The sequence below is a fragment of the Malaclemys terrapin genome, chromosome 16 (genome assembly GCF_027887155.1).
Source record: "Malaclemys terrapin pileata isolate rMalTer1 chromosome 16, rMalTer1.hap1, whole genome shotgun sequence".
NCBI classification, from domain to species: Eukaryota; Metazoa; Chordata; order Testudines; family Emydidae; genus Malaclemys; species Malaclemys terrapin.
In genome coordinates, this window is record NC_071520.1 from 2295790 (window position 1) to 2305667 (window position 9878).

Sequence of the window (9878 nt, forward strand, 5' to 3'; positions counted from 1 at the left end):
CCCCCTCTCCACATCTATGCAAGTTGGGCTTCCCACACTTTAAAGGGGGGCTTGCCAGAGCCGCAGACCCCCAAACCATTGCTAATACTACTGGTGAATGCTTAAGAGCGGTGGACCACACTGTGGAAGGGAATAGATCTATCCCATCTATTTTTCATGGTCAGCCTTTAATTCAACAGCAGAACTTCCTTCTTTAGAGACCAAGGCCTAGATTCTCACAGGTAGTTAGGTGCCTAACTCCCATTGATTCCAATGGAAGTTAGGAGCCTAAATTCCTTTGAGCATCTGGGCCCAAGTCCTGTCATAAGGACCAATGTCTAAGGGTGATTGAATGGGAACTTCTGCTGTTTGTATCAAATCCTTTCTACAGTGGTGAACTGTGGTCCTGTTGTCCCAGGGAAGGAACTGGCAGAGAGGAGACAGAGAGTAGTTAGTCTGTAAGCATTTTATTTCTTATTGCACAGAAGCAATTGAAAGTGGACTTGAGTTTGTATAGTGCACTTCTTATTTCTTTGTGTGTTTCTGCAACTAGTGTCTATCCTGCTTCCCTTTAAGTCAACCACAGATAGTGCCGTCTACAAAAGGAGGATTTCAATAATTTCCATTTGTAAAATGAAAAGGCATTTACAACTCTGAGTTTCCTACCTTACTGTACTTCTCCGCAGCGTAACAGAGCTCTAACTGTTACATTCTTTATTGCATTTGTCCATCTATTGCACATATAGTAAATAAATGCACTTATTTGGAAAAGGGGCAGGGTTTTTTTTATAATTCAAGTGTTTAAATGTGGCAATCTGCGTGTATCACATTTTGCTATTGAAGCTATCATAACATAACATCATTGGTGGAGGCTCGGGTACTGGGTTTTGATTTCTTTCACATAAACATATTGCTAACGTGAGCTCCAGCTCGGAGGCGGGAGGGCACCCACCATCTAAGCAAAATCTCTTCTTGTGAAAACAAAAATATAACTGACCACCTGGCAGGGAGAGCCTCCGAGTTCTCTTTGGTGGCCCATCTCCTCGCACATCCCAGCCTCCGCTCTTCACTTCTCGCCTTTGTTGTCGGCAGCAGCAGCTTTCTCTGTGGGTTTGCCTTCTTTTGGGTCTGTGCTGGAGGACTTCTCCACTTTCTCTGCCTTGGGCTTGGTAGCCTTTGGCGTGTCTTTGGGTGCCTCTGCCTTGGGGATCTCCTTGGTGTCTTTGCTGGGTTCTGTCTTGGCAGCCTTTGACTCTTCTTTGGGTTTAGCCTCAGCTTTGGGTTTCTCCTCTTGGTCCGTTTTGGGCTCAGCCTTCTCCTTTTTAGGTTCTTCCTTCTTTTCTTCAGCCTTCGATTTCTCTGCTGGTTTGCTGGGCTCCTTGGCCTTGGCTTCCTTTTCCTGAGGTTTAGGCTCAGGCTTCTGCTTAGCAGCTTTCTCCTCCGTCTTCTCTTCTTTGGGTTTTGGTGCTGCTTTGGCAGGCTCCTTCTCCTTCACCTCTTTCCCTTCAGCCTTTACAGCTTCCTTTTTCTTCTCCTCGGGGGCAGGGGGCTCAGGCTTGGCAGCTTTTTTCTTGTCATCTTCTTTGGGCTTCTCCTCCTCTTTCTTCTCTTCTAGCTTAGGCTCAGGTTTGTGAGTCTCCTTCGCTGGGATTTCCTTTTTCGGCCCCTCCTCTTTCTTGCTGTCTTCCTTCTCCTCCACTTTTGGTTTGGCTGGGGCTTTCTCCTCTTTCTCTTTCGGCATCTCTTCTTTTACAGGCACCTTGGTTTCTTTTTGGGGTGATTTGACCAATTCCTTTTTGGGGGTTGCTTCTTTCTCTGGAGGCTTGGCCTCACCCTTCACAGGGGGCTTGACCTTCTCTGGAGACTTGGCTTCTGGGGACTTGGCTTCCTCTTTGGTGGGGGATGCAGGCTTCTCTGGAGACTTGGCTTCTGGGGACTTGGCTTCCTCTTTGGTGGGGGATGCAGGCTTCTCTGGAGACTTGGCTTCTGGGGACTTGGCTTCCTCTTTGGTGGGGGATGCAGGCTTCTCTGGAGATTTGGCTTCTGGGGACTTGGCTTCCTCCTTCATTGGGGACCTGGCCTTCTTTGGAGACTTTGCCTCCTCCTTTTCTGGGGACTTGGGCTTTTCTTCTTCACCTTCCACTTCTTCCTCAGGTTCTTCCTTCTCTTCCTCCTTTGCTTCAGCTTCTTCCTCACCCTCCTCTCCAGCTTCCTCTTTCTTCTCGGCCTCCTCTTCCTCCGTTACCTCTTCAGTCACCTGGATTTCTTCTGTCTGCTTCTCCACAATTACCGTTTCCTTATCGGACTTCTCCACCACTTTGACTTTCTCCTCACGTTTCACCTTCATGTGGGTGGAAATGCTGGGGGGTTTAGGGGGTGTCTCAGGGAAGGGGAAAGGTCCAAGTCCAAACCCGATGCGACATTCCTCTCCTTCCAACAGCTTTCTGTGGAGGGTGAGAGAGACAGAGGAAGGATGTCAGAGTCCACTTTGCAGCTCTGACAATGTTACTGGTAAATCTTAATTTTGCTTTTGTGAACACTTGGGTCTGACCCAAGCCCACTGAACTCAATGGGAGTCTTTCAGTTCAGCGCAATGGGTTTTGCACCAGGCCCTAAGGACTCCCTTGGGGGCCTGGTTTCTGTTTGACATTCACCCCTCCAGCTCCTTGGAGGGGGGCGTATTTTGCTGTTCACGGTATTTTCCCCAGGGGGGCTGGGGCGACCAGCTGTCCATACAAGCTGTAAGATTTCATCCCCTTGCCTCCGTGTGCGTGCTGTAGTTGGGGATAGGCCAAGGAGCCAGGCACAACCTGGGGCCTGAGCAGCTTGTTGCTTAAGCTATTGGTTCCCCTCCTGCCCTAGGGCAGGGCCATCTGCGTACTCAAGTCTATTCTACACTGCAGCTGGGAGATGTAATTCCCAGTTCGGGCAGACATCATATCTACTAGCTGTGCTCATGCTAGCAAGTTAAACAGCAGAATGGATGCAGCGGCACAGGCAGGGGCTTGAGCTAGTCATCCAAATGCAACCGCATCGGAGATCCCAGCAGCAAGCCTGTCCTGCCACCTGCACCACCATAGCCTCCCTGCTCTTTTTCGAGTGCTAGTTCAAGCAAAGCTCGCACATGTCTGTCTTCCGGAGCTGGGAGTTCCAGCTCCAGTGGCGATAGTCTCAGTGAGATGAGGGTGGTGGCTTGGCAGAACTGCTCAGGAGAGGCTGTTCAATGACTTAGGGTGGCCTCTGAAAGGAAGTGGGGGTGATGATACTGATTAGTGACAAGCCCCCAGGGCGGGTGTCTATTTTGGGTGCTTAGCTTTGGATAGTTCTAAGGAACTTGCTGAGAGCTGCCTCCATGAGCTCACCTCTACCCCTGCTCGTGGCTCTGTACCTGTAAGCAGCAATTTCTATATCCAGGGCCATCTTGACATTCAGCAGGTCCTGGTACTCGCGGAGCTGGGCTGCCATCTCCCACTTGGTGTTCCTCAGCTCGGTGTCCAGCTGCTGGATGGTTTCCTGGGGCAGAAACACAGTTAGGGCTGCGGTCCAGGCTGGACTGCCCCAGTTCCCGATTTCCACTTCTCACAAGCAAAGCAGTGACTGAGCTGCCACTGTGCACCTGGGACACCCTGGCGTCCAGTGCTCATCTCTCACTGCCTTCCATACTGCAGTGCTAGCTAGATGTGGATGAGCAATTCACTGGGCTCATTCTCGCCTGGGTAACCCCTGCACTCAGATAGTCACGTCTTTGCTAGGTCAGAGTTGTCTTCAGATTAGCCAGGGACTGTTCCCTCTAATTGTTTATATCCATCTGCAGAATGAATTGTGTTATGTGCACCAATAAGGAGATGATGTGTGGCAGGGTGGGGCCGAAGGGTTCCAAGTGCAGGAGGGGGCTCAGGGCTGGGGCAGAGGGTTGGGGTGCAGGGGAGTGAGGACTCTGGCTGAGGGTGCGGGCTCTGGGGTGGGGCTGGGGATGAGGGGTTTGGGAGGGGACTCAGGGCTGGGGCAGAGGGTTGGGGTGCAGGGGAGTGAGGACTTTGGCTGAGGGTGCGGGCTCTGGGGTGGGGCCGGGGATGAGGTGTTTGGGGTTCTGGCTGCAGCAGGGAGAGAGGACTCCCCCCAGCCCTCTCTCCCTGCGGGCAGCAGCTCTGGGGGAGAGGCGCCTCTCCCTGCGGCAGCCCTGCATGCCCCAACTTGCTCCCCTCCCACCCCCTACCTCTCTCCTCTCCAGGCCCCTGTGGCTGTGTGCCTGCATGGCCCTTCATAGCCTGCTGCACAGCCGCACAACTCAGAGAGAACTATCCACCCCATCTCCCCCACGTGGTGAGGAGCTGCTGTATTGGATTTGGCTTGTGATAGTCTAATGAAAACATCAGGAGTCATATCCCATCCCACCAGTGAGTGGTGACTGAGTCTCCCCACCTCTCACAGAGAAGCAGTTCCCCTTTGGTGATAACTTGAGGTGCCATTATCCCCAGTAGATCTCAGCATGGTCCTAAATTCCCCGAGCCCCGAAAGCAAGCCTGTTCTCATTCTTAGTGAGTGCAATGACAGGGCATATTCTAGGACACAGCTGGTGATTCAGGGCTCCTTCCTTGAGCCATTCCACCATCAGGTGCGTAAATCCTGTTTAGGGATGCAGAGGGATTGTTTGATCAGTCGCTCTGGGGGTAGATCAGACTGGTCAAAACCTAAGAGGGGCTGGAGTGTCTCTCTGAGGCAGAAGGAGGCAGAGACTGGGACAGAGAATGTTCTGCAGGGGAAATCCTAGAAACAGCCAAGCCTGGGAGAAAGCTTCGGCTGAAGTGTACAGTTTGGTGGTGTTTGACGTACCAATCAAGTCAAGTCCCAGGAAAGGGGTGGGGTTGGAGTCTACCCAGTGTGGGTGACTCTGCTCAAAGCCTGGAAGTAATTCCACCTTCCTACAGCTAGGCTGCCATGCCTACTACTTTGGTGTGCCACTTCCCACCCCTGCACTTCTGGGGAGAGGGTTATACAGGCCTTGTCTGGCATGGGCCACCGGCAGCTGGGTGGTGTCCTCCGCTGCATGTTACCTGATAGGACAAGACATTAGCATGATGACGGTCTTCTATGTCCGCTCTCTGCCTCTCTAAGGATTCCTTGGTCCCCTTGAGGGCTTCAAATTCGGTGACCTTGGACTGGAGCTGCCGGCGGTATTCTGAAATCTCCTCCTGAGCAGAGCGGATTGCATCCGTGTTCACCTTGGCAGCTTCTGACAACTTGTCCAGCCTCACTGCAGTGGTAGATGGAAAGAGAGATCTGGAGAGAGGAAAGAAGAGAGAGAATCTCCTCCTTCATTAGATAAATCCTATGTTCTTCTACGGCACCCTTCCCTGTAGTGTCAGAGTGCCAGCCATTCAGTCCCACCTCCCTCCCAGCTGAGGTTCTCAGAGCAGGACCAATCCCCAACTAAATCATCCCAGCCAGGGCTTTGTCAAGCCTGACCTTAAAAACCTCTAAGGAAGGAGATTCCACCACCTCCCTAGGTAACCCATTCCAGTGCTTCACCACCCTCCTAGTGAAATAGTTTTTCCTAGTATCCAACCTAGACCTCCCCCACTGCAACTTGAGACCATTACTTCTTATGTCATCTGCCACCACTGAGAACAGCCGAGCTCCATCCTCTTTGGAACCCCCCTTCAGGTAGTTGAAGGCTGCTATCAAATCCCCCCTCATTCTTCTCTTCTGCAGAAGAGTCACCCTCAGCTGACGTGCAATCTCAGGCTGTCACAGAAGAAAAATGCTGCAATGACACAGCATGCTTTCAGGGGCAGTTTTCTGCTGTTCCAGGTAGCTGGTGGGTCCTCTTCATTACAAGGATCTTCCAAGAAGGATGTTGATGGAGTGGGGCAGCAAATTCCCCAGATGCAACCCCTCCCTAATAGCATCAGGAAGTAAAGGGTTTGCACTCTGGCTGGCAGTGTGAGCTAGCGGGCTGAATAGTGGGGTCATGGGCAGCCATGACAGGGCAGCTGCGTCTGAAATTCCAGGGGGCTGCTGCCTGGCAAAGGCTAGGAGGGCTGCAGAAGGCTCCTCCTACTCTGGGCAGGAGGGCTGGGGGAGGTCAGGTCAGTCTGTTGTAATCTCCTGGCACCCAGGAGTGGCAGGGGTCTGAAGGAAGCTGCACCTCTGGTGGGAAGAGAAGATGATCGTGATACAGGGGCTCCAGAGTCGGGTAGCAGAATCCCACACCCCCATGAACACCCCGCGCCCCCATGTACACGGCCACGCCCAGAGCTGGGAAGGGACAGCGAGGCTCGTATCCTGCCCTGGCAGCCGGCTGAAGTCACGCTCCCAGGGCTCTGCCATCCGCTGCGCGCTGCAGGAGCAGACAGGCTGATGTGAAGGGGCCTGGAGCTCTGCTGCGGAGGGATCCCGGCAGCCATACAGCGCCGCTGTCTGCTCGGGCAACTTTCATCCCCACCGTCCCTCGTCTGGCTGGGTCGGCTCAGACTGCAGGCCCGGGGCCGGGCGCGTGGCTGTACCGCGCTGCGCACCGGGCTGTACGTAGCCAAGCCCGCCTGCGCCTAGCCGGGGTTTGCGCAGTGCGAGGCAGCTGCTAGGGGTTGTGAGTATCTGCGCCGCTGGGAGCCTGGCGGGCCCGTCTCGGGAGCCCGGGGCCGGCGCTGCATCCCCTCCAGAGAGAGCGAGGCGGTGCCAGGGCTGCAGGAGACTGACCAGAAGGGCCAGGAGAGTCTGGGCGATGTTCCAGCCCAGGCAGAGCTCGGACCACATTGCGGCTAGTTCCTGGGCACCGGCACCGAGCCCAACCCAGGCTGAGGAGCCGGACCGCAGGGGGGCGGGTCCCGGGCAGGGGGTCCCGAGCAGGGGGCCTGCCGCTGCTCCTCTCCCGGGCCGGGCAGCGCTGCGTTACTGAGCCCGGGGGCAGCGTCAGGGCTGCCCCATCCCGCCTCAGCCGGAGCTGTCTGGCTGGCGGCGAGAAGCAGTAGCCCCAGGGCCGAGGCTCCCCAAGATGTCTGCTCTCCCCGCAGCGCGGCCCTGCAGCCCAGACAGGGAGTCGGGCGCACGCCGGGCCGGGGTACCGGGGCCCTGGCCAGACCCGCCGCCGGCTGAGGCGCTGTCCAAGGTGCTGCTCCGCGCCGTGCCCGCCCAGCGGCGCTTTCCACTGACTCTCTCCAGGAAGGCTGGAGGCGCAGCTCGGATCCGCAGCCGCCAGAACTCCGGCTGCCCCAGACCCGGGGTGATCTAACCAGCGGGGCGCATCCAGGCAGGCAGCCCCGGGACAGGGAGCAACCTAACGAACCAGGGACTGGCTTTGGGAGCCCCAAGGGCACAACGCCACCCGGATAGCCCTGGCACAGGGTGTACGGGGCCTTGGCACCCCGCTTGCCCCTGCCCGCCAAGGGCCGGTTCCTGCATTGGCCCCAAGCAGCGCTCCGCCCAGGGAGCGACACGAGCGCGTAACCCCCTCTCCTCTGTGCAGAGCGACCGGGGCGTGGGGAGCACTGGGAGCCAGGCAGGCCAGCAGCTGCAGCGCCCCAGGTCCGCACGGCCAGTGCTGGGCGCCTGATTGCGCAGCTCCTGTCCAGCCCGTCCCAAGGCGCGGGGTGTGTCTTAGCCTTGCCGGGTTGCCGCTTTACGGGCATTGACTCACCCTGGAGGAGTTCGGGTTGTTCTGGCCTGATCCCCAGGTCCCTCGGCCCCCTGCCGCACCCCCCGGGAGACTAGAGTGTGTGAAATGGGGGGTCCGCACACGGCAGAGCTGGTCTCTGGGTAGCTGGGCCTGGGGAACAGGCCAGCGACGAGTCAAGAAGGCTCCGCAGCGGGGTGTGGGGGTGGACGGGACTCGATGGCTCCAGGACCCGCCGGGGTGCGGTGCCATCGCTGACTCCTCGCCACATTTCGCAGCCCAAGCAGCCGGCTTCGCTGTTCGCAGCATCCCTGGGGCGGGGCCGCGGGAGGCCTCCAGCACTTCCTCCAGCCAGGCCCCGCGGGACAAGCCGGGCAGACCAGGCAGTTCCGGGCGGCTCTGACTTTGGGCTGAGCTCGCTGCAGAACGGTCCTGACTCAGCACAGACTGCGGCACCGGCTGCTCCCACCTCGTGCGCGGCCCTCCAGGCCCAGGGAGAGACACCCCCGCCCACACACACACACACACGGCTTCTCCGCGCTCTGCTGCGGGGAATGGGGCGCCCCAGTCTCTGCAAACTATCGAGGCGAGGTTCCGCAGCACCCCCAGCCCTGCAGAGCAATGGGGATTCCGCTCCCCACTAGCTGCCTGGTTCCCCCCCATTCCTCCTTCCTGGACAGCTATAGGGGTTGGAGACACCGTAACCCCCACCCCTCCCCGCAGCGCGAAGGGGTCTCCCCAGCCTCCTCCCATAACGTACCCTCTCCCCTCCCCGCAGCACAAAGGGGTCTCCCCAGTCTCCTCCTCCCATAACGTACCCTCTCCCCTCCCCGCAGCACGAAGGGGTCTCCCCAGCCCCCTCCTCCCATAACGTACCCTCTCCCCTCCCCGCAGCACGAAGGGGTCTCCCCAGCCTCCTCCCATAACGTACCCTCTCCCCTCCCCGCAGCGCGAAGGGGTCTCCCCAGCCTCCTCCTCCCATAACGTACCCTCTCCCCTCCCCGCAGCGCGAAGGGGTCTCCCCAGCCTCCTCCTGCCTGCCGGCTATGGAGACGGGGGATACCGTAACCCCCTCCCCTGTCCGCGGCGCAATGGGGTCTCCGCAGCCCCCTGCACTGAGGAGACCCCTCACCTCACCTCGGAACCACTCCTCGGACTGCAGCGTGTGCTGCACCGCGTGCCCCTCCAGCTGGGCTCGGATCTCCTTGAGGGCCGAGGTGACGTCGGGCTTGGCGGTGTCGCGGAACTCGAGCGAGGCCTGGCTGGCCTGGATCTGCAGCAGCAGGTCGCTCACCTCCTCCTCGTGGATGCGGCGGAGGAAGAGCGCCTCGTCCTGCAGCGCCTGCGCCTTCTTCTCCAGCTCGCCCTTGGCCAGGCTCGACTCCTCCGTGTAGCGGCCCAGGGCGCGGGCGGCCGCCTCGGCCTCCTCCCGCTGCCGGGCTTCGTCGTCCAGCCGCTGCCGGAGGTGCTGGATGTCCTCCTCCAGCCGCTCCAGCTCCAGCTGCAGCTGCCCCTTCTCGCTGCCCAGCCGCACCACGGCGCCCCGCATCTCGCCGATTTCCCGCTCGTAGAGTTCGCCCAGCGCCGAGCGCCCGGCCTGCTGCTGCCGCAGCGCCGCCGCCTCGCCCTCCAGCTGCCGGTTGCGCCCCTCCAGCTGCCGCACCTTGTCGATGTAGCCGGCGAAGCGCTCGTTGAGCGCCTGCAGCACCTCCTTCTCGGAGCGGCCGCGCAGCTCGCCGTTCAGCGACTCCAGGCTCTCGGCCGACGAGCCCAGCTGGCTGTACCCGCCCGCGCTGCGCCGGAGCGGGGAGGCGGCGGTGGAGCCGCGGGACCAGGACTGCGAGTGGAAGCCGCTGGAGGCCAGCGAGCGGGAGCCGCTCCGGGCGCTCTCCTTGCGGAGCGGGCTGGCCCCGAAGAGCGCGTCCACGCTGTAGCTCAGCATGGTGCGGGCGAGGCGGGCCGGGACACTGCGGCAGGCGAGGGGAGCCGCCGCTTATATAGGGCTGCGCACACGTCCCCTCCTTACAGACAGCGAGCCGGGCAGGGAGGGGGCGTCTCCTCCTCCCTCGCCCCCCTCGCCGGCTGCGCCGCCCGTTGGGGGGGGGGGCGCAAAGGCAAGAGCCAAGTGCCAGGTGTAGGGGGGGAGGCCAGAGCCCCAAAGGGATCCGGAGTTAGAACAGCCCTGACCCCTTCCCACCAGAGGGATTCCCCACCGTGCCCCCAAAGGAGCAGGCGAGCCCCTGGAGCAGAGAAGATCGGGAGTTAGAAAGACCCCCGCCCACCGCCC

General features: G+C 59.2%; 1 protein-coding gene across 1 annotated transcript; it reads right to left on the bottom strand.

The window, feature by feature from the left end:
• Positions 1–430: 430 nt before the first annotated feature.
• On the bottom strand, positions 431–9541 carry NEFH (neurofilament heavy chain). Its single transcript, XM_054005979.1, has 4 exons — positions 8729–9541; positions 5034–5233; positions 3368–3492; positions 431–2423 (listed from the first exon to the last, which is right to left on the bottom strand). The coding sequence occupies exons 1-4, from the start codon at positions 9531–9533 to the stop codon at positions 1046–1048; spliced, it is 2508 nt and encodes an 835-aa protein (XP_053861954.1). The 5' UTR covers positions 9534–9541; the 3' UTR covers positions 431–1045.
• Between the last annotated feature and the right edge of the window lie 337 nt (positions 9542–9878).